Source organism: Sphaeramia orbicularis, chromosome 19 (assembly GCF_902148855.1).
Source record: "Sphaeramia orbicularis chromosome 19, fSphaOr1.1, whole genome shotgun sequence".
NCBI lineage: Eukaryota > Metazoa > Chordata > Actinopteri > Kurtiformes > Apogonidae > Sphaeramia > Sphaeramia orbicularis.
In genome coordinates, this window is record NC_043975.1 from 1044935 (window position 1) to 1070423 (window position 25489).

The 25489-nt window shown below is 44.6% G+C and overlaps 1 protein-coding gene and 1 long non-coding RNA gene across 2 annotated transcripts in view; one reads left to right on the forward strand and one right to left on the reverse strand.

The window, feature by feature from the left end:
- The window catches only part of LOC115439561 (serine protease HTRA1B-like), a 25158-nt gene extending 9040 nt beyond the window's left edge, over nucleotides 1-16118 (reverse strand). The window contains exons 1-4 of the mRNA XM_030163426.1: nucleotides 15459-16118; nucleotides 8537-8636; nucleotides 6466-6580; nucleotides 6291-6380 (exon numbers count right to left, since the gene is read on the reverse strand). Of these exons, the coding sequence (XP_030019286.1) occupies nucleotides 6291-6380; nucleotides 6466-6580; nucleotides 8537-8636; nucleotides 15459-15903 (750 nt within the window). The 5' untranslated portion in view covers nucleotides 15904-16118. The remainder of the gene's footprint in view (nucleotides 1-6290; nucleotides 6381-6465; nucleotides 6581-8536; nucleotides 8637-15458) is intronic.
- Nucleotides 16119-16318: 200 nt separating this feature from the next.
- LOC115439566 (uncharacterized) lies at nucleotides 16319-23306 on the forward strand. The gene is made up of 3 exons (XR_003938265.1): nucleotides 16319-16451; nucleotides 22057-22142; nucleotides 22865-23306. It is a non-coding gene; the product is annotated as an uncharacterized LOC115439566 (long non-coding RNA).
- The last annotated feature ends 2183 nt before the right edge of the window (nucleotides 23307-25489 follow it).

Consider the following 25489-nt stretch of genomic DNA (forward strand, 5'->3'; position numbering starts at 1 on the left):
TTGCTGACGGTCCAAAGGCTCCAATAACCCGCACCATCAAACAGATGACTCCACAGTTCACCCCAGACTGTTTCTGGGTTTGGTCTGTTTTCCACTACGACACCTAACGTGTCCCACCCAGGCTGATATCATGTCCCTGAGGCGTCGGAGCGCGGACCCACGCCAGAACGTCCACATCCAACTGAGACGAGCGTCGATTTATGGAGCTGGAGGAAGATCAGCTGACAAGTCAGCCTCCGAACAAAAGAGCAGACGGAGAACGAACAAATGAAGAACGAAGAACAAATGAAGGAAGACCAACAAAGAACGAACAAACAGGTCTGACATGGCAGGGAGGAGACAGAGGTAACACACCTGAGTACAGGTAACACACACCTGAACACAGGTAACACACACCTGAACACAGGTAACACACACCTGAACACAGGTAACACACACCTGAACACAGGTAACACACACCTGAGTACAGGTAACACACACCTGAACACAGGTAACACACCTGAGTACAGGTAACACACACCTGAACACAGGTAACACACACCTGAACACAGGTAACACACACCTGAGTACAGGTAACACACCTGAACACAGGTAACACACCTGAGTACAGGTAACACACCTGAACACAGGTAACACACCTGAGTACAGGTAACACACACCTGAACACAGGTAACACACACCTGAACACAGGTAACACACACCTGAGTACAGGTAACACACCTGAACACAGGTAACACACACCTGAACACAGGTAACACACCTGAGTACAGGTAACACACCTGAACACAGGTAACACACCTGAACACAGGTAACACACACCTGAGTACAGGTAACACACCTGAACACAGGTAACACACCTGAGTACAGGTAACACACCTGAACACAGGTAACACACCTGAACACAGGTAACACACACCTGAGTACAGGTAACACACCTGAACACAGGTAACACACCTGAACACAGGTAACACACCTGAACACAGGTAACACACACCTGAGTACAGGTAACACACACCTGAACACAGGTAACACACCTGAACACAGGTAACACACACCTGAGTACAGGTAACACACCTGAACACAGGTAACACACACCTGAACACAGGTAACACACCTGAGTACAGGTAACACACCTGAGTACAGGTAACACACCTGAACACAGGTAACACACACCTGAACACAGGTAACACACCTGAGTACAGGTAACACACCTGAACACAGGTAACACACCTGAGTACAGGTAACACACACCTGAACACAGGTAACACACACCTGAGTACAGGTAACACACACCTGAACACAGGTAACACACACCTGAACACAGGTAACACACCTGAGTACAGGTAACACACACCTGAACACAGGTAACACACACCTGAACACAGGTAACACACACCTGAGTACAGGTAACACACACCTGAACACAGGTAACACACACCTGAACACAGGTAACACACCTGAGTACAGGTAACACACCTGAACACAGGTAACACACCTGAACACAGGTAACACACCTGAGTACAGGAAACACACCTGAACACAGGTAACACACCTGAGTACAGGAAACACACCTGAACACAGGTAACACACCTGAGTACAGGTAACACACACCTGAACACAGGTAACACACACCTGAACACAGGTAACACACACCTGAGTACAGGTAACACACACCTGAACACAGGTAACACACACCTGAACACAGGTAACACACCTGAGTACAGGTAACACACCTGAACACAGGTAACACACCTGAACACAGGTAACACACCTGAGTACAGGTAACACACACCTGAACACAGGTAACACACCTGAGTACAGGAAACACACCTGAACACAGGTAACACACCTGAGTACAGGTAACACACACCTGAACACAGGTAACACACCTGAGTACAGGTAACACACACCTGAACACAGGTAACACACACCTGAACACAGGTAACACGCCTGAGTACAGGAAACACACCTGAACACAGGTAACACACCTGAGTACAGGTAACACACACCTGAACACAGGTAACACACCTGAGTACAGGTAACACACACCTGAACACAGGTAACACACACCTGAACACAGGTAACACACCTGAGTACAGGTAACACACACCTGAACACAGGTAACACACACCTGAACACAGGTAACACACACCTGAGTACAGGTAACACACCTGAACACAGGTAACACACCTGAGTACAGGTAACACACACCTGAACACAGGTAACACACACCTGAGTACAGGTAACACACACCTGAACACAGGTAACACACACCTGAGTACAGGTAACACACCTGAACACAGGTAACACACCTGAGTACAGGTAACACACCTGAACACAGGTAACACACCTGAACACAGGTAACACACCTGAGTACAGGTAACACACCTGAACACAGGTAACACACCTGAGTACAGGTACACACACCTGAACACAGGTAACACACACCTGAACACAGGTAACACACACCTGAGTACAGGTAACACACCTGAACACAGGTAACACACACCTGAACACAGGTAACACACACCTGAACACAGGTAACACACCTGAGTACAAGTAACACACCTGAGTACAGGTAACACACCTGAACACAGGTAACACACACCTGAACACAGGTAACACACACTTGAGTACAGGTAACACACCTGAACACAGGTAACACACCTGAGTACAGGTAACACACACCTGAACACAGGTAACACACACCTGAACACAGGTAACACACCTGAGTACAGGTAACACACACCTGAACACAGGTAACACACACCTGAACACAGGTAACACACACCTGAGTACAGGTAACACACCTGAACACAGGTAACACACCTGAGTACAGGTAACACACACCTGAACACAGGTAACACACACCTGAGTACAGGTAACACACACCTGAACACAGGTAACACACACCTGAGTACAGGTAACACACCTGAACACAGGTAACACACCTGAGTACAGGTAACACACCTGAACACAGGTAACACACCTGAGTACAGGTAACACACCTGAACACAGGTAACACACACCTGAACACAGGTAACACACACCTGAGTACAGGTAACACACCTGAACACAGGTAACACACACCTGAACACAGGTAACACACCTGAGTACAAGTAACACACCTGAGTACAGGTAACACACCTGAACACAGGTAACACACACCTGAACACAGGTAACACACACTTGAGTACAGGTAACACACCTGAACACAGGTAACACACACCTGAACACAGGTAACACACACCTGAACACAGGTAACACACACCTGAACACAGGTAACACACACTTGAGTACAGGTAACACACCTGAACACAGGTAACACACACCTGAACACAGGTAACACACACCTGAGTACAGGTAACACACCTGAACACAGGTAACACACACCTGAACACAGGTAACACACACCTGAACACAGGTAACACACACTTGAGTACAGGTAACACACCTGAACACAGGTAACACACCTGAACACAACCTGAATAAAATGTCACAGTGACCTTTGCCCTTTGACACCATAGATGAATTGAAATGTCTTTTTATTTGCAGACTCTGCTTCAGTTTTTAGTTAGAAACAGGAAACTTTAGGATTGTCACATGTGACAAATGTAAAACCACTAAAACCTGGATCAATAATAATATTAATAATTGATTTCCTAAACATGAAACAGTGTCAGTAAAATATGTGAGAGCTAACAATAACAGAAATAACATAAATGTGGTTTATTTCAGACGTAGTTTGTGTAAAACAGTTCAGATGAAAATCAAACCTCGGTCTCTGTTTCACTGAAGTCAATCCCTTTCATATGTTTGAATGTTCTTGGACTTGGCAGTAAATAGTGGTTAAATAACCTGTTTTTCTGTTTAAAATGTTGGATTTGACTCTGAACACTGAAAATATCTGCTGGTTTCTCACAGACGAGTCTGAAGAAAAGGTTAAAGGTTAAAGGTTAAAGGTTCATGAATCCAGTTAAATATCTGAACTGATTCACATCCTTCACTTCTGCTGTCATTCAGCTGAAACATGTGAATTAAATGAATCTGAACTCTGCCATGTTCATGTAAACTGGCTCCACCCACCACTGCCTGGCCCCGCCCACAGTGCACCCGCCATGTCTGGTCAGATTACAGACCACAACAGCGGCCTCATGGGTAATTTAAGACAAAGAGCAACAACAAAGACCACGACAGTAAATGTCCCATCACCTTGTTATTACCCCAACCATGGAGCTGGAGGGGGGCGGGGCCAGGGGGCGGGGCCAGGGGGGTTTGGTGAATCTCTAACTCCAGCTTCGTCTGCAAACGTCTGCAGTTTGAGTCTGAACATTTATCTGATCCATGAACTGATCAAACATCAGAGCGTTAAACCTGGATCTGATTTAAGCCTTTATCGGGCAAGTGACTATTTTTGGTCATTTCCAAAAACATTAACCTTTTATCAGGCAAGTGACTATTTTTGGTCATTTCAGCAAACATTAACCCTTTATCAGGCAAGTGACTATTTTCGGTCATTTCTGCAAACATTAACCCTTTATTGGGCAAGTGACTATTTTTGGTAATTTCCGAAAACATTAAGGATCTAATTTAAGGATCTGATGCAGCAAATGGAAGAGTCCAGTTCAGATCCAGACCAGATTCAGACCAGATCCAGATCAGATCCAGATCCGATCTAGACCACCGGCCTCTGATCCATCATCTGACTCCAGGTTTCAGAATGTGGTCGTCACGGTAACGGGCGGCTCCTGTCTGCGTTCTGCACATGCTCAGTGGTGTGTTTTCCTGCAGACAGTGTTTGTTGAAACCAGATCTGCTTCATCATGACTCATCCAGTCATTCTGCTGAAACATCTCACCTCAAAAATCCAAACCTGCTGAAATTAAAACCAAGCTTTTCTGGGGGGGGGGGGGGGGGGGGGCTATGACAGGATGAAATAAATGCCTTTAAAGTCAGATTCTGCTTTGAGATGCTTTTAAGGAACATTGTCCTTATATTTTTCGTACTTTATTGATGGTGTTTTCTGTGTTTTTACTGTAGTGTTTTATGTTTGGTTTTAGAACTGACTTTTAGTTTGTGTTTTATGGAGGTGTTTTGTTATTTCTACCTTTTTCATTTCTATTTTGTGGAACTTCTGCTGCTGCTGTCTGGGCCAGGACGCTCTGACAAAAGAGATGTTTGATCTCTATGAGTTTTTTTTTCCTGGTTAAATGAACTTGTGTTAAATAAATAAATAAATAAATAAATATGATAATAAAACAATAGAAATGTTAATGTCATGAAACTGGAACACGGTAACAAAAAAAAAAAAAAAGATTAAAACTAAAGCACAGAGGTTGACTGACTTAAAATCAGACTTTTAGACTGGGTTTAGTCCCATTTTTCACAGACACTCAGTGAGAAGTGCATTATGGGTAATCAGCTCCTGTTTTATCTGGAAACACATGTTCAGATAAACATGTGATCAGACACTGAAGAAGAAAAGTTAAAAAAAACACTGAGATTCTGCATCAAAGGAGATTCACCTTTTCCTATATTTAATTCACTGATGCAGAAGATAATATTAGAATAAATGCTGATGAATCACTTTTAACCCTTTCAAGCATGAATTATGAAAAAAGTATCTAGATTTTTTATTTCTCAAAATTAGGCAAAAGTTGAATCCATATATACACATATTTTATACATATATATATATATATATATATATATATATATATAGTATATATATATATATATATATATATATATATATATATATATATATACTGTTTCATTATTTAAGCTCTTCAGACTCAGGAAAAGACAAGTTTGGCCTTTTTTAATACAATAATTGCCGATATTGGAAACATTATGACGCAATAGTTTTTTAAATGTTTTTTTTTTTATGGAACGTCCTTTACAATGGACAGGTTTTTTTATGTTTTGTTTTGTTTTTTTGTCTAAATCTGCGAAACTTAAAAGTTGTAGGTGGTTGTTTTGAAGATGTAAAAAGTCACTTTTTCTTCAGTTTTGTGTGTTTTAATGTAAAAACCCATGAGTTTACTCAGATTTTGTACCTGATCACTGAGTTAAATAAAGGAAAATACCTACAAAATGCAAAATACAGAGAATTAAATTATAATAAATACTGATAAATCACTCATGAACGGTTACATGTATTAATAAATGTTTTTTTTTGTGTGTAGTTTGATAACTGGCCGTGGCTGTAGCTGCTGGTTTTCTGTCCAGTTAAGCACATATTTTATATTTTTGTTTTTTGTTTTTTTTTTTATATTTGGGCGTCTCACCGGCGTGTCGATCTTGATCAGAGCGATGTCGGCTTTCTCGTCCACGTCTTTAATCTTGGCGTCGAACGTGGCTCCGCTCTTCAGCTCCACCTGCAGGGAGGCGTGGTTAAAGCGGCGTCCCGACATAAAAACCACTGACTGAACGAGAGCGGCGTCTGCGTGGGAACCAACGTACTTTGACTCGGTGTTTGTTGGCGACCACGTGGGCGTTGGTGACGATGAGTCCGTCCTCTGACACCACGAAGCCGGAGCCGCTGGCCACCGCCACCTCCCGCTTGGAAAAGATCATCCTGAACAAAAATGGAGTCAGAGGCGTGAAAATACGACAGGACGGACGAAGGAACAGAATCCAACATTTACAGGTTTTTCTCCGTCACTGAACGTGTTCATACTGTGACCTCAGCCTGGGTCAGACGTACACCTTTAATTATGTTCAGTCACAGAAATGTCCCCGTTTTAATGTGAGACTGAAGGAAACTGGAACGTCCTGATTCAATGAACTGCATTTTCTAAATTTATTATTCACACTTGAATTAAAAACAGCACATTTAAACTAGGGGTGTGCCAAAAAAATGCATTCATATAAAAACAAATGATTTTCATTCACCACGATTCAGGATCGATTTTAAACAGGGGTCACCAATCCTGGTCCTCAAGGGCCGGAATCCTGCTTGTTTTAGATGTTTCCCTCTTCCAACACACCTGGTTCAAATGCTAAGCCTGTCATCCAGCTCTGCAGAAGCCTGATAATGACCGTCACCTGCGCTGGAACAGGGAAACATCTGAAACATGCAGGATACCGGCCCTCAAGGACCAGGACTGGTGACCCCTGATTCAAAATGTCCCAAAATCAATTTCAAAAAATAAAACAAATCCGCTGGCAGTCTGCACACCGTTAGCGGTGAGGGTTAGGTTTAGGATTAGCGTTTAGCGGCTAACATGATCAGCGGTTCGGGTTAGCAATTAGTGGCTAGCGCGGATAGCGGGTAGGGTTAGGTTTAGGGTTAGCGATTAGTGGCTAACGCGATTAGCAGTTTGGGTTAGGTTTAGGGTTAGCAATTAGCGGCTAGTGTGATTAGCGTTAGGGTTAGGTTTAGGGTTAGCGATTAGTGGCTAGCGCGATTAGCAGTTTGGGTTAGGTTTAGGGTTAGCAATTAGCAACTAGTGTGATTAGCACTTAAGGTTAGGTTTAGGGTTAGCAATTAGAGGCTAGCGCGATTAGCAGATAGGGTTAGGTTTAGGGTTAGTAATTAGCGGCTAGTGTGATTAGCGTTTAGGGTTAGGTTTAGGGTTAGCAATTAGAGGCTAGCGCGATTAGCAGATAGGGTTAGGTTTAGGGTTAGCAATTAGCGGCTAGCGCAAATAGCAGTTAGGGTTAAGTTTAGGTTTAGCAATTAGTGGCTAGCGCAATTAGCGGTTAGGGTTAGCGATTAGTGGCTAGCGCATTGCCATGCCATCAAATGACATTAAATAACATGTGAAAGGATGAAAATGCACACATATAGCATGCGTACGTATACCACCGCCCATGAACGGGCGTTGCTACCAGCAGCAAACCGACACACACTGCTGTGCATCACTAAACTCCTGCCAAGCACAGACACATGTTTAAAACTGAATAAATGTGAAACAGACATTTGAACGTGTGCATTTGTCATTGTGTCTTTGAAGCAGACTGGAGTCGATCATCAGGAGCCTTTGCACCGACAGACTGAAGCACAAACCAGTCGGAATCGAATCCTTTGAATCCAAAACCGATTTTGAATTGAATCGAAGCCCCAAAAATCGGAATCAAATTGGAATCGAATTGTGAGATCGTAAAAGATTCCCACCCCTAACTGAAACACACTGGGTCCAGATGTGGACGGGGGAAGAGCTGTGATTGGTCAGAGGAGCGTCTGTCTTGGCTGTGATTGGACGCCATCTTAAACAGAATAATTTTGATCTCGTCAGTATTCAGAAAAACAGCTGTTAACTGAGACTGAAAGAAAGACAAAAACATCCATTTCCTCTGGATCTACTGCTGAAACACCTGAAGCCATGTGCAGTGAAATGCATTCTGGGAGTTGTAGTTAATGTCCGTCCTTCAGTTTCCACAGGTTTTATCTTTAACTTTATTTGTTTTTGTGTTTTTTTACGTCTAAGCTGAACCTGTTGTGTCGTTACTGCTCAGGTTCAGGTGTAATTAGGTCAGTCCAGTCCCTGTGGATCCAGTTCCAGGTGGTTTTCCTCCGTTTGTCTCTTACTTTCTGTACAGTTCAATGTGAACGACAGCAGGAGCGATTTTCTCCACCACGTCAGCGATGAAGTTGTACTTGTACCGAAGACTGTCCGGGTTCTGCTGCCCTGAAAACACAGGAAACACACGGTCAGTGAAGTGGACACAGACCACCCCCCATGAACGGGATCAGACCTGGATCTGGATCTGGATCCAGGTCTAGATCTCACCAGATCTGAACTAAAACTGACAGGTTCATTAACCCTTTAAAGTTCACTGATAGAAAGACTCCGAAAGTCAAAATTTCAACCTTAGTGCATTATAGGACAAAACAAGACTATTAGTTTTCTGAAATTTGTTTATTATTATGTAGAAAATCAAGGTCCATGAAGTTACCATATTTGGTTCAGTGCCCAAGTGTAAACAAACAAACAAACAAAAAAAAATCCAAGAAGTGTGTGTGTGTGTGTGTGTGTGTATATATATATATATATATATATATATATATATATATATATATATATATACACACACACACACACACACACACACACACATAGAATCCATATTAAAACTGTCCTGTTTTACTGTTTTATACAGAAGAGGATTAGGGCCACTGGAAAAAAAAGAAAAATAAGGTCCAGTATATGTTTTTTTTATTATCATTACTATGAGAAAAAAGTTAGAATTATGAGTTTAAAGAGAGAATTTTGACTTTTTTCTCAGATTAATGATAAAACCCCTGGAACTTGGACCTTAGTTTTTGTTTTTTCTTCCGTAGTTTGGACCTTATTATCTTTTTTCTTCTGTCGTTTCAGTCCCATCAGTCCGTTCGTCTGTTTTCATGTGTTCACCTCCTTCATGTGCAGGCCTCAGTCTAACCTCCTTCTGTCTTTTCTGATGCTGTGTAGACTCGTCGTCTGCTGATTCTCCTCATATTTCAGATCTTATCACATTTATTTCTCACTCAGCCGTCGCCCACACGATAAAAATGTCGACTCCTGAAAATACAAGTAAAAACTCGTCCCTGAACGTCATCTGTCGGATGGATTCACTTCAGTCTGAAACACTGAACTGAAACTAAGAAGAGCTGGAGACAGATTTAATGGACTAATATAGAACTGAATAGAATAGAATAGAATAGAATAGAATAGAATAGAATAGAATAGAATAGAATAGAATAGAATAGAATAGAACAGAAGTCTCAGGGGTTAAAGGGTTAACCTATAATATATAAATGGACTGAATCTCATACTGTGTCTGAGCTCAATATGTGATTGACAGCTGTATTGGCCAATCACTGATCAGCTCCAGACCCATGTGACTCCAGGGCCCTCCTTTAAACCTGGACATTGGGTCCAGACTCTGTGGGTCAGCGTCCGTTTGTTCAACCTTTGGCTGCAGCTCCAGACCCTTCAGTGTGACGTTCAGGTCATGTGACTGGTGTTTCTGAGCGACGCCCAAAACAAACAGCAGCTTCGCCAACGCCAACACCATCCTGTGCTGATGTTTGTGTTCCTGAGCGCAGATGAATGGCCTCAGTCAGAGAAGCCAGGCCTCAGACTGTGCAGCTGGAACATCAGAAGCCCCACGCTCCCGCTGTCCCTAAACGCACCCACACACGAACGCAACACGCCTTCAGAACAGCTGATGGGAGCGGGTCCGACACAGACGCAGCATCAGTGGACGTCCTGTTAGCATCACAAACGCACCTCCACCACAACACATGGAGTATTATCACTGACAGAGTCTATGAAGGACAGAGAGGAAGAGGACGGCTGGAAGAACAGGACAGAGCATACAGAGAAAAACTAAACTGTCAACACTAGGGCTGTTAGAACATATCACTGCTGCAAAATATCACGATATTTCATTTCACAATACTGTATCCATATTAAAAAGTACTGTATCGATATTTTTAGGTATTTATTCCAATGCAGATGTGGCGCAGGTTCATTTTCATTTTTTGTTTTTCTTTATTGTTTTTATCTTATTTATTATTATTTAACAGTGTTTCATTAAATAATGGTTCTTTGAATCATCCTAAAAGCACCTCTTACTGTGTGAGAGGCAGATGGGAGTTCCTTTGTTGGGACAAAAATCCTGTTCTGATGTTAGTTGTGAACTAATAGAACATGAACATTTGAACAGGATCTGAAACTGGAATGTCTGTTAAAAAGTAAGAATTCAGAGTTTAAAGGCAGACGGGGTTTTACTGTCTCTGTCTGGACTGAAGTTTAAGGGAATTCTAAGATTAAAGTCAGAATTCTGAGAAAAGAAGTCCATCCATGACCCATCAGTGTAATACAATAATTATAAGATAATTAAATAATAAATAACAGCTTAGGTTCAAACTCCATGGATTGCATTCATGCTTGTATGAGTTTTGGTCTTTTCTTATGACAGTCGTCAGTAAACTCATGTGGAACCTGTTCTTATCTGGGCTCAGACTGAGTCCACATGGTCCTCCAGATCCAGGATCTGGTTCTGGTTCCATCCAGGATCCAGTTAGAAGCCTGTGTTAGTTACACAACTCTGCGGAGTCACCCCCCCCCTCCTCTCTTCACCCCCCCCTCCAACCTGCTGATTGTGTGGATTCCTGGGCTGTGAATCAGCTGTTTGCTTGTATTTATGATCCACTTTCAGCTCCTTCAGTGTTTTTCCTTCCAGTCTTTACGCTGATGATGCGTCTTCTGAGGCTCTGAAACCTCCTTCCAGCTGTATTTAGATTTATTTAGATTTATTTATCTATTACCTGCAGAATTATCTACATTTCTTTTTACTAAAGCTGCATCTGAAGGTTATTTCATTGTTGGATATTTTGTTAATTCGTTAAAATATCAGAAAACAACATGTTTCAAAGGCCAACACGACGTCTTCAAATATCTGATTAAACCCACAGATGTTCAGTTTCTGTCTCAGAGGAACAAAGAAACATCTAAAAAGTGTGAGAGTGGTTGTAGGTTGATTTGACGGTGGTTTGAGCTGTGATATCAGTCATTCAAAGTTTATTTATATAGCACTTTACAACCAGTGTTCAGAACTCAGAGCTCCTCCTTCCCCCTGAACTCTGTGCATGTGTGGATCCACTCTTTCTGTTTAAACTCAACAGTTTCCAGGTTGTTCCATACACACAAACAGTTGAATCTGGTCCCAGTCATGTGTCTGTCCAATTAGATTCAATTCACATCAGTATTAGTTGAGTTCTAAATTTAAATGTGTGGGAAATGGGATTTTCAGTGTTCAGTGTAAATGTCCACAGAGTCCACATTCCACAGTGGATGTGGACAATTTAGTTCCACATACAAGAGATTGTTCTAAGTTACAGGTGGATCCAACTGGAGGACAATCGGAGTCGTTTGGAATTTTGGATGAATTTTGGAAAATGTCTCAGTGATGACAGATGGAAAACTGTAGATGTTGTGACCTTGCTGTGACCTTGAACTTTGTCCTACTGGGACCAAAATGGACTGGGTTGGTCCCAGGGCCTAGGCCTATCTGTGGGGAAGATCTGGGAAAGATGGGTGGAGGAGTTTTACACTGAAGATGAGAACAAACAAACAAACAAGCAAACAAACAAACAAACAAACAAAGCAAAGTGATCACAACACCTCCTGGAGGAGGGAATAACATGAAGAAGACCAAAGTGCTTTACATCTAAAAGCAGAATTAAATTATCGGATAGAAACAGTTTAGTCAAACACCATAAATATGCATGAAACAAAAGGACACAACACACAGTGATAAAAAAGACCACAGATTCAAACCTTAGAGGGTCCCAGTGCTTTTCTGTCTTCATCTCTGCTGGTCCTGGTGCTGGTCTAACCCTCATCTGATCTAACCCTCATCTGTGGTCTGAACAGGACACATTCCTGCAGCTGCTGACTCACTGGGTTTAGTCCAGGTTCAGATCCAGGCCTGACTCACTGGGTTTAGTCCAGGTTCAGATCCAGGCCTGACTCACTGGGTTTAGTCCAGGTTCAGATCCAGGCCTGACTCACTGGGTTTAGTCCAGGTTCAGATCCAGGCCTGACTCACTGGGTTTAGTCCAGGTTCAGATCCAGGCCTGACTCACTGGGTTTAGTCCAGGTTCAGATCCAGGCCTGACTCACTGGGTTTAGTCCAGGTTCAGATCCAAGCGGATCCTGCAGATGTGGGTTAAATCAGGGTCTGACCCAGATCTGAGGCTCTGGAGGAAGTTACACAAGCGTCCAATCACATCCAACAGATGAGTCACCACTGAGGAGCGAACGAGGAGCTGGTCACCGACGACGACCGGGTATGGACTACAAACACAGAGGAAAGGAGGGAGGAAGGGAGGAGAGGAAAGGAGAGGAAGGAGAGGAAAGAAAGGAAATAGAGGAAAGGACGAGAAGGTGAGGAGGAGAAGAAAGAGACGACCCAGATGAGGAGACGAGCAAAAGAAAAGAGGATGAACGACAGAGACGAAGAAAGAAGAAAAAAAACAAGAATAAAAGAGGACAAAATGACTCAGGAAGAAAGAAGAAAAAGGAGGAGGAGGAGGAGAAGGCTACCTCTAACCCTGTGTGCTGTTCCTTTTCTTCTCTGGATCATAAACTGTGGTTGGATCTGATTCCAACTCCAACCACATTTATGTTTCATTTCAGGTTTTACATTCAGATCCTTCACGTCTGTGCTCACAGGTCATAAATGAAGAGTTCACATTTTAATGTCAGTGTTTTTATTCACACATCAGACAAAGACAACAGACACAGAACAGACTGGAAACCCTGTTTGTCTGCTACAGACCATGTGACACACACACACACACACACGCACACACACACACACGCACACACACACGCACACGCACACACACACACGCACACACGCACACACACACACGCACACACACACACACACGCACACACACGCGCACACACACACACATGCACACACACACGCACACACACACGCACACACACACACACACACACACGCACACACACACACGCACACACACACACGCACACACACACGCACACACACACGCACACACACACGCACACACACACACACACACACACACGCACACACACACACGCACACGCACACACACACGCACACACACACGCACACACACACGCACACACACACACGCACACACACACACACACACACACACGCACACACACACACACACGCACACACACACACGCACACACACACGCACACACACACACGCACACACACACACACACAGCTCAACTCAAACCATCTGAGGTCAGAGTGAATCCAGCCCTGAGTGACATCATCAACCTGTCAGATGGAATAAAGAGGACGAAGAGGAGGAGACTGAAGAGGACTAGACCAGGAGCACACAACCAGGGTTAGGGAGACCTGGACCTGAACTGGAACCTGAACCCTAAACCTGAACCTGGACCTGGACCTGGACCTGAACCTGGACCTGAACCTGGACCTGAACCTGACCTGAACCCTTACCCTGAACATGTGACCAATGAGCCTTGAACAGACGGAAACATCAGCTCAAAAGTACAAACACACACCTGTAAAATACTCCCTTAGTGCCCCCCCCCCCCAAAATGGGCCCCATGCTAATCTGTGTCTGTTAACCCTTCAGTGACCCTTGTATCATATATGATACACATCCATCAGAGGCCTAAACTTACTTCATTACTGCTTTTTTCAATTATTTTTAAATAACTTTTTGTTCTCAAAATTTTCCCAATATTTTTATATAGATTTGTTTTATTTTGTTCCAGAATTTCTCAATAATTGTATGTAGATTTTTATTTTGTACTGGAATTTTTTAATCATTGTACAGATTTTTTTCTTACTTTGTACAAACATTTTTCCACTTTTTTTTTTTTTTTTTTTTTACAGATTTTTTATTTTGTACTACATTTTTTAATCATTTTTTACATATTGTACAAGAATTTGCACAGAAAAATAATTTCCAACATTTTTAAACTTGTATTCGTGAATGTTGAACTGTCCCTCAGAGTGTTCATGTTTATGATGGAACCAACTGGAGAAGGTTCTTTTTCTAGACTGAAACTACGATAAAATCCTCTTCGCACACATCGGGGCAGAGTTTGAATCAACTTGAACTGACGTTCATGGAAATGACGTCCTGAAGACCACGGACTTCCATCCTATAATAATCCCTGTGCAGTTGTGGGAGGGGCCCCAGCCCACTGCTCTGCCCAGGGCCCATAGTACCGTTCAAACGGCCCTGGTAAAAGTACTGGGTCAGCTTTAGAATGTTTAGACACTGATGAAGCTGAGCATCGTCACATGACCAACAGGAAGTCCAGACCAGTTTAGATGGTTCTGGATCTGATGGAGGTCTTCAAAGGGACCTGAGACCAGCTGGACCCACCAGGACTATGGGCTCATTAAACACACAGGAACCTGACGCTGATTGGCTGAAACCACAGTCACATGACCCCTCTGACAGATGTTTACTCTGTGGAACCACATCTGCACACACGCACGCACACACGCACGCACACACACACACACACACACACACACAGGACGTGGAACCATCACAGAAGAACCAGTGCATGATGGGAAAGGATGGATGTGACCTGAGTCCACAGAGACACCAGGACACCAGAGGAGGCCTACCTCCACAATGGACCAGAACCAGGACTAGAACCAGAACCAGAACATGGACCAGAACCATACTGGACTCCAGGACCCCTACATGACCCTTACCCAGACCGGACCAGACACCGGGACCCCAACAATAGACCGGACCGGATTTTGTGTCCTTTACATGACCCCCTACCCGGACCGGACCAGACCGGCCTCTGGGACCCTTAAATGACCCCTACCCAGACCGGACCGGACCGGGTTCTGGGACCCCTACATGGCCCCCCACCCTGGACCAGACTCCAGGACCCAACCCAGGCTGGACCCCGGGACCCCTACATGACCCCGACCCGTGCGCCCGGACCCACCTTGTCCGCAGGTGCCCCTCTGGATGAAGATGACCGGCGGCTGCTGCAGCTTGGCGGCCCGGCTGCTGACCCGCTTCAGTTCGCAGATGTTCCGGTAGGAGACCCCGTCGCTGCCGCACACGGGTTCGGATCCGGTGCACACGCACACGCCGGGCTTGGCTCTGCGCCGGACGGTGGCGGAGCCCTCCACGCCGTCCGTCACCACGCACTCCATGCCCTCCGCGCAGGCGCCGTCCCCGGGGCCGCCGCACCGCTCGCCCTCGCCGGACGCGCACACGGGGCAGCAGTCGCACGAGTCCAGCGCGTCCCCGGCCAGGCAGTCCGCCGGGATCGGTGCGCACCGGGACTTGTCGCACCTCTCCGGACAGCCGATGGCCAGCCGCCGGGACCGCTGCGCCTCCGAGGCCAGCACGAGCGTTCCGCACAGCATTAGGAGGAGGTGCATGATGGGAAAGGAGCTCCGAGAGGGGGTTACCGGAGTTGGACAAAGTTCTGAGTGGCGCAGGTCTGGACTCCGGGACCGGGACCGGGAAGGACTGATGCAGGGCGGAGCCGCGGAGCCCCGTTTTAACGGAGGCAGGGTAAACACTGCCGCTGACTGGTGGAGGCGTGTGACGTCACATAAGGGTGGAGATGCATGTTTGATCAGTTTGTGATCAGAGTTTGATCAGAGTTCAGAAACTGATGAAGAAGAAGAAAAAGAAGAAGAAGAAGAAAAAGAAGAAGGAGAAGAAAAAGGAGGAGAAGAAGAAGAAGAAAAAGGAGAAGAAGAAGAAGAAGAAGAAGAAGGAGAAGAAAAAGGAGAAGAAGAAAAAGAAGAAGGAGAAGAAAAAGAAGGAGAAGAAGAAGAAGAAGGAGAAGGAGAAGAAAAAGGAGAAGAAGAAAAAGAAGAAGGAGAAGAAAAGAAGGAGAAGGAGAAGAAAAAGGAGAAGAAGAAAAAGAAGAAGGAGAAGAAAAAGAACGAGAAGAAGAAGACAGCCCACTGAACTCTGGGTAAAACCAGCTGTGGGTGAATCAGTGTGTGTGTGTGTGTGTGTGTGTGTGTGTGTGTGTGTGTGTGTGTGTGTGTGTGTGTGTGTGTGTGTGTGTGTGTGTGAACATGACCAGATGAACCGGTTCAGTCCAGACTTTAAAGGGCTCTGGTTTAGGTGTAGGTTTATGTTTAGGTCCAGGACCAGCGGTCATCCAGTCTGCTTCTGCTGGTATGGGATGTTGGGTTGTCATGGTAACCACAATGCTGGTCCTCAGATGCTTACTGGTTTCTTGTCTCATTCTTGAACCTGAAACCGACCCGTGTCAACCTGGACGGACCAAAGACCAGTCCAACCAGGACTGGATCCACCACACAAGGCTCAGACCAGACCAGGACCAGACCAGACCAGGACCAGATCCACTGCACAAGGCTCAGACCAGACCAGGACCAGACCAGACCAGGACCAGATCCACTGCACAAGGCTCAGACCTGACCAGGACCAGACCAGACCAGGACCAGATCCACTGCACAAGGCTCAGACCTGACCAGGACCAGACCAGACCAGGACCAGATCCACTGCACAAGGCTCAGACCTGACCAGGACCAGACCAGACCAGGACCAGATCTGCCGCACAAGGCTCAGACCAGACCAGGACCACATCCACCATACAAGGCTCAGACCTGACCAGGACCAGACCAGACCAGGACCAGATCCACTGCACAAGGCTGAGACCAGACCAGACCAGGACCAGATGGTCTGTGGTGGACTATGGTGGTCTGTGGCGGTCTGTGGTGGACTACGGTGGTCTATGATGGCATGTGGTGGACTATGGTGGTCTGTGGTGTCTGTGGTGGACTGTGGTGGTCTGTGGTGTCTGTGGTGGACTGTGGTGGTCTGTGGTGGACTCTCGTGGTCCAGGTCTTGGTGGAACTCCCTGGTCTGTTTGTGTTCAGGTCTTATGTAATCATGTGTGATGACGCTGACGCTCGGCTTCTGGAAACTATGGATTACTGAGGTCAGTAAACGTTACATCAGCTGCTCTGCAGTTACATCATCAGGCCCAGTTTAGTTCTGTTCCTGTTCTGGTCCTGTTCAGGTACTGGTTCTGTTCATCCACTGGTTCTGTTCCTGTACTGGTTCTGTTCAGGTACTGGTTCTGTTCCTGTACTGGTTCTGTTCATCCACTGGTTCTGTTCCTGTTCTGGTTCTGTTCCTGTACTGGTTCTGTTCAGGTACTGGTTCTGTTCCTGTACTGGTTCTGTTCATCCACTGGTTCTGGTCCTGTACTGGTTCTGTTCAGGTACTGGTTCTGTTCCTGTACTGGTTCTGTTCATCCACTGGTTCTGTTCCTGTTCTGGTTCTGTTCCTGTACTGGTTCTGTTCAGGTACTGGTTCTGTTCCTGTACTGGTTCTGTTCATCCACTGGTTCTGTTCCTGTTCTGGTTCTGTTCCTGTTCTGGTTCTGTTCATCCACTGGTTCTGTTCCTGTTCTGGTTCTGTTCAGGTACTGGTTCTCTTCCTGTACTGGTTCTGTTCATCCCACCTGTACTTTAGTTTTCATGGCTCTGTTCTGTTCCGTTTTAACCTTTGACCCCAGACCAGTGACATCATCATTCTGTTTCAGCCCATGTGACCTCCTCCTCTTCCTCCTCTTCCTCCTCCTCCTCCTCTTCTTCCTCCTCCTCCTCCTCTTCCTCCTCTTCTTCCTCCTCTTCTTCCTCCTCTTCTTCCTCCTCCTCCTCTTCCTCCTCTTCCTCCTCCTCCTCTTCTTCCTCCTCTTCCTCCTCCTCCTCTTCTTCCTCCTCCTCCTCCTCTTCCTCCTCTTCCTCCTCCTCCTCTCTTCCTCCTCTTCTTCCTCCTCCTCCTCTTCTTCCTCCTCCTCCTCCTCTTCCTCCTCTTCCTCCTCCTCCTCCTCTTCCTCCTCTTCCTCCTCCTCCTCTTCTTCCTCCTCTTCTTCCTCCTCCTCCTCTTCCTCCTCTTCCTCCTCCTCCTCCTCTTCCTCCTCTTCCTCCTCCTCCTCTTCTTCCTCCTCTTCTTCCTCCTCCTCCTCCTCCTCTTCCTCCTCCTCCTCTTCTTCCTCCTCTTCTTCCTCCTCCTCCTCTTCTTCCTCCTCCTCCTCCTCCTCCTCCTCTTCCTCCTCCTCCTCCCCTTCCTCCTCCTCCTCCTCCTCCTCTTCCATCTCCTCCTCCTCTTCCACCTCCTCCTCCTCCTCCTCCTCCTCCTCTTCCTCCTCCTCCTCCTCCTCCTCCTCCTCCTCAGATCCAGTTCAGACTCAGAGGTGGAGGTGATAAACACTGAACTGACCAACAGGAAATGACCCAAACACAAACAGACCACAGCTGATGTGATCTGACAGGACCGAGACACGGACAAACGAAAAAAGAAAAAAAAAAAAAGAAATGGACAACCTAGAGTGACTGTGATCCTCCAATGAGAGCACAGCATCAGGTCACTGGGACCCGCCCCCTTTAGACCAGACAACACTGACATCATCATCCATCCATCCATCCATCCATCCATCCATCCATCCTGTTGTTGTTGTGTTTGGGTTGAACAGTTCTGCGTTCCCAGTTTTTTTTTTTACTCCACCCAGGGGTGTGTGTGTGTGTGTGTGTGTGCGCGTGTGTGTGTGTGTGTGCTGTGTGTGTGTGTGTGCGTGTGTGTGTGTGTGTGTGTGTGTGCGTGTGTGTGTGTGTGTGTGTGTGTGCGTGTGTGTGTGTGTGTGCGTGTGTGTGTGTGCGTGTGTGTGCGTGCGTGTGTGTGTGTGCGTGTGTGTGTGTGTGTGCGTGTGTGTGTGTGTGTGTGCGTGCGTGTGTGTGTGTGTGTAATTGGACTGAACATAACTCACTGAACATAACTCACTGAACCGAGCACTAAAATACACAAGTCTGTGTTTTTACCACGAACAGAACAAAGTGAGTGAAGTGGAAGTTTGTGGACTCAGCTTCAAACCCGGTGAGTCCAGTTGGTTCTGCTGGTTCTGCTGGTTCTGTTGGTCCCATAATTCAAACTGACAGCTGGAAAGTGAAACACTGATTTATGTTCGAGTCCTGAAGCTGCAGAATGAAACTGGGAGCACAGACAAGAACAACATGGATGTGAAAGCACTGAGGTCTGGGTCCAGTTGGACCTACAGAGGACCAGGTTTGGACCGGTCCAGTTTACATCAGAACAAACATGTCCTTTTAAGGAGGAGGACGTCACTGGTGTCCTTTAAAGACCCAAACGTCCACCTTTAACCCTTACAGACCCAAACGTCCACCTTTAACCCTTACAGACCCAAACGTCCACCTTTAACCCTTACAGACCTAAACGTCCACCTTTAACCCTTACAGACTCAAACGTCCACCTTTAACCCTTAAAGACCCAAACGTCCACCTTTAACCCTTAAACACCCAAACGTCCACCTTTAACCCTTAAAGACCCAAACGTCCACCTTTAACCCTTAAACACCCAAACGTCCACCTTTAACCCTTACAGACCCAAACGTCCACCTTTAACCCTTAAACACCCAAACGTCCACCTTTAACCCTTACAGACTCAAACGTCCACCTTTAACCCTTAAACACCCAACGTCCACCTTTAACCCTACAGACCCAAACGTCCACCTTTAACCCTTACAGACTCAAACGTCCACCTTTAACCCTTACAGACCCAAACGTCCACCTTTAACCCTTACAGACCCAAACGTCCACCTTTAACCCTTACAGACCCAAACGTCCACCTTTAACCCTTAAACACCCAAACGTCCACCTTTAACCCTTACAGACCCAAACGTCCACCTTTAACCCTTAAACACCCAAACGTCCACCTTTAACCCTTACAGACCCAAACGTCCACTTTTAACCCTTACAGACCCAAACGTCCACCTTTAACCCTTAAACACCCAAACGTCCACCTTTAACCCTTAAACACCCAAACGTCCACCTTTAACCCTTACAGACCCAAACGTCCACCTTTAACCCTTAAAGACCCAAACGTCCACCTTTAACCCTTACAGACCCAGACATCCACCTTTAACCCTTACAGACCCAAACGTCCACCTTTAACCCTTAAACACCCAAGCGTCCACCTTTAACCCTTAAACACCCAAACGTCCACCTTTAACCCTTAAACACCCAAACGTCCACCTTTAACCCTTACAGACCCAAACGTCCACCTTTAACCCTTAAACACCCAAACGTCCACCTTTAACCCTTAAACACCCAAACGTCCACCTTTAACTTTAAATGTCAGATACGCAGGATAATATTAGAATAAATGTTGATAAATCTGATTGGAATGATTAAATGTAAAGTTCATTTGTTTCCATTAAACCCAGTGTTTAAAGTCACTTTTATCATGAACTCATCCACTGGTGTTCAGTTTTCAGTCTGGTTCTGGTCTGGTTCTGGTCTGGTTCTTTGTTTGTGTTCTTGTAAGTTCTGCAGGTTCTTCACTGGTGTTGTTTTTATTCAGTAACTGTGTAAATCTGAGTTCAGTTTGGGTCGAACCCGTCGGATCTGATGTGAAACACATGAAACCTGTGGACCGACAGCTCATCAGCTGTGTTTATGAAGTGACGTTCACTGGACGCTCGTCAAACACAGCTTTTCCCGGAAACTGGAGTGTGTGTGTGTGTGTGTGTAAAACATATCAATCTCATTCCACTCAGGCTGACTCAGTCCACAATAATGTGCAGATTTACACAGTGTGTAGTTGTGCAGCTGTATTTGTGTTACTGTTGGTGCGTCTCATCCTAAACGTCCAAATGTCCACCGGCGTCTAAACACATCACTTCAGTCTGTAGCTGGATCAGGTACACACTCAGGTTGGATCAGATCTTTTTATTACTTCCACCAAGGAGGTTCTGTTTTCACTGGCATTTGTTTTTTGTTTGTTTGTTTGTCTATTTGTTTGTTTTGTTTTGTTTTGTTTGTCTGTTTGTTTGTTTGTTTGTTTTGTTTTGTTTTGTTTTGTTTGTCTGTTTGTTTGTCTGTTTGTCTGTTTGTTTGTCTGTTTTGTTTTGTTTGTCTGTCTGTTTGTTTTGTTTGTCTGTTTGTTTGTTTGTTTGTCTGTTTGTTTGTCTGTTTGTTTTGTTTTGTTTGTCTGTCTGTTTGTCTGTTTGTCTGTTTGTCTGTTTTGTTTTGTTTGTCTGTTTGTCTGTTTGTTTGTCTGTTTTGTTTTGTTTGTCTGTCTGTCTGTCTGTCTGTCTGTTTGTTTGTTTGTTTGTTTGTCTGTTTGTTTTGTTTTGTTTGTCTGTCTGTTTGTTTGTCTGTTTTGTTTTGTTTTGTTTGTTTGTTTGTTTGTTTTGTTTGTCTGTTTGTTTGTTTGTCTGTTTGTTTGTTTTGTTTGTTTGTTTGTCTGTCTGTTTGTTTTGTTTGTCTGTCTGTTTGTTTGTTTGTTTGTTTGTCTGTTTGTTTTGTTTGTCTGTTTGTTTGTTTGTCTGTCTGTTTGTTTGTCTGTTTGTTTTGTTTGTCTGTTTGTTTGTCTGTTTGTTTGTTTGTTTGTTTGTCTGTTTGTTTTGTCTGTCTGTTTGTTTGTCTGTTTGTTTGTTTGTTTGTTTGTCTGTTTGTTTGTCTGTTTGTTTGTCTGTTTGCTAGATAACTGAAAAAGTTCTGAAAGAATTCTGATAAAATTTTCAGGAAATGTTGATACTGGCCCAAGGAACAAATGGTTAAATTTTGGCAGTGATCGGGTGGAGGTCTGCGCTCTCCAAGTGCTTCTTCTGGTATATATTTATATATATTTTATTGATTTTCCATTTTAATGAATGTACGATCATAAACACAATATAACAATGCAAACAAACAAAAACCTTTCTAACCCCCCCACCCCATCCTCAATAGGATCTACGGTGAATAAGATATTGTTAACTAATGTTCTTTTCATATTCAGTTCAGAATCCACTATCAGAAAATAAAAAAAATACTCATTATTTCATTATTCATGTACAAATCCAAAAAAAAAAAAAGTTGTTTTTCATTGTTTCGATTATACGCACAAATGGAAAAATTAGAAATAATCCAATGGACCAAATGTGGGGTTTCATGTTGACATTTCTGATTTGAAGTTCTACAACAAACTTGATTTTTGGTTTTTGATTTGTACATGAAAAATGAAATAATGAGTCATTTTTTTCATTTTCCGATTGTGGATTCTGAATTGAATATGAAAAGAATGAATGACACATGGAATGTTTCAACCCCCACCCTTTGCAACTCCATTTCAAGGGGTAGTTTCAAGTGCAAGGGCCAAAGGGGAGGGGTAATGGTAAGGGGGAGGGCCAAGGTGTAGGGGTAAGAGCAAGGGTAAGGGGTGAAAATGAGAATTGGGGCGGGGCCTAAATCTGCCTTAAACACACTGAACCCACTCAGTCCATTTCCTTTAGTTTCAGCTTGTTCAGTGTCGGTCTGGTGTAATTCCTGGAATGTTTCCATCACTCCGTTGCAGTGGGTGTGGTGTAATTCCTGGAGGTTCAGGACGTGAACCTTGTTCTGACGCCGTGGGACCAGAACTGACGACCCAATGACCTACAAGCGTTTATTTGGACAGACTCCACCCAATGAGACAACGTGACGGACAGAGGACGTCCTCCAGCTGGACCAGGACCAGGACCAGGTCCACCAGAACAGAACCGCAGACCCGGTCCACTGGAACAGGACCAGGACACCCAGTGGACGGGAACAGTAAATAATATGAACAACCTGAATGTTTGAAAGAAAAATAACGGCAGTTTTAGGGGAGAAGTTCAGGGAAATGACAAAGTTTAAGATCTGAAGATGTCAAACCGCAAAGAAAAGATTCTGTTTATCAAATAAAGGTGTAAAACTATGGAACAGACTGAAACTAAAAACAGTTTAAAAACAAATACAAACAAAGGACTTTTACAAAATACAGAGGAATGGGCTTGGTGGGGGGGGTTGATAATATCTAGTTTAAATATGGATATCTGAATATACTATTACTATGAAGGATAATATAGAATATTATATGTATTTGTATTATATATGTATGTCCTAGCACTTTCAAACATTCCATTTTAAATGTATTATTATGTTTATTCTGTTGTTTTTACTTGGTATTTTTATTTCACTGTTTTTAATTGTACAGCTGTTTTATGTCTTTTTTAATCTATTCTCATATTTTTCTTTTATTTTTGGTTTTCCCCTGTAACTCACTTTGGAAAAAAGCATCTGCCAAATGCATAAATAATAATATATGTATTTGTGGTTTTTGTTTTATATCTGAGTGCTGATACTGGTATGATAATTTATAAATAGGTATTATTTTATTAGTGTATATAGGAATAAGGATGTGTTCTATTATTATTGTTATTATATTGATATTCATATAAAATAATAATTGCTACTATTTATATAGAGGACATATGGAATACAAATTAAGGGTAGGAGTATATAAGGGTTGACTTCTCCCTACTCCTTTTCAAGCATGTTTAATTTTTTTTTGTGTGGAATGCCCAGATTCTCCAGTTCACTCACCAGTTTGTGTGGAAGGATGGTATGGAATGCAGAGCTGTCGTCCACAAAGAGCATCTGCACATAGCCCCCCCCCCCCCCCCCCAGTGCAGCATGCAGGGCTGTAGCTACGGCGTCCTCTGTGGGTCTGTTAGCCCTGTATGCAAACTGGTGTGAGTCCAGGCCTTTTGGTAGGAGGTCTGCTCAAAGCCTCTCATCACCACCGGGCTGGGAGCGACTGGCCGGCAGTCGCTGAGGCTGGAGATGTGAGGTTTCCTGGCGACGGTGGTGGACCTCAGGTAGGGTGGGACAGTGGACTGGACCAGGGACTGGCTGAAAATCCTGGTAAAGGCTTCAGCCAGCTGGTCCGCGCAGTCCTTCAGTACACGCCCCGAGACACCATCAGGTCCAGTGGCCCTCCTGGGGTCCACGGCCCACAGCGTGCGCCTCACCTCATGCTCTGTGAGGGGGAAGTTGCTGTGGGCCGTGGGCTGCGATGTGGTTGCCTCGGGTGGTTCCGTTTCGTGGCGGGCAAAGAAAACGTTCAGCTCCTCTGCCAACGTGGCACCCCCCTCAGCAGCTCCCAGGGTGGACCTGTAGTTGGTCAGATGTTGGACTCCCTGCCACACCTGCCGCTGGTGGTACTTTCCAGATGTTCCTCAGTCCTCCTCCTTTAGTCCAACTTGGCCCCTTTGATGCCTCTCTTCAGGTCAGCCTGGGCGCACAGTAGAGGACATGCTCTCCAGACCTGAAGGCCACGTTCCTGTCTCTCAACAGCTGCTGGACCTCCAGGGTCATCCCAGGCTTCTGGTTGGGGTATACGTGGATTTGTTAGTCCACTGTAACTGTGTCTGTGCAGTACTTACTATAACACAGGACACCGGTGGTTTTCAACCTTTTTCGGCTCAGGACCCCATTTTAACATCACAAATTTCTGGCGATACCAGACATTCAAAACAGACTTTTTTTTTTTGTTTTTTTGTTAAAGTTAATTAGTTTTTGATCATGTAATAGTCTGCTATACTATGTTGCAAATAAACACAAACCGACCACAATGAACATTTGACAGATAAACAGAACCACAGAGCTTCAGCTTCAGTTTGTCATGTCTTCTATGTATTGTGATTGTCTCTCTCAACTCACCACATATTTTTTTTATTAGTCAGTTTTTATTTTTATCAGTTACTACAAATTTCAGGCGACCCCACATGGGGTCCCAACCCCAAGGTTGAAAAACCCTGCAGTACACTGTCCATGATCTCTGATGAACTCTACTCAACCCCAAGAATCAAACCAAAGTGAAAAACAAGTCATGTTGGTTTCAGGTTTATTTTAATAAATAGGACAAGTTTGTCTGAGAATCAACAGCAAAAAGGTTCAAACAGTTCAAAGGTTTTTTCTGGTCGTTTATAAAGAACGATGCAGGCACTTTACAGACAGGAACCGTCCGGAACAGTCGGACAACAGTGACCGAAACAAAGCATCAGTGTCAGAGTAAAAACACCTAAATACAAGCGCACCCACAGAGGACACACCCACAACCCACAGAGGACACACCCACAACCCAGAGGACACACCCACAACCCACAGAGGACACGCC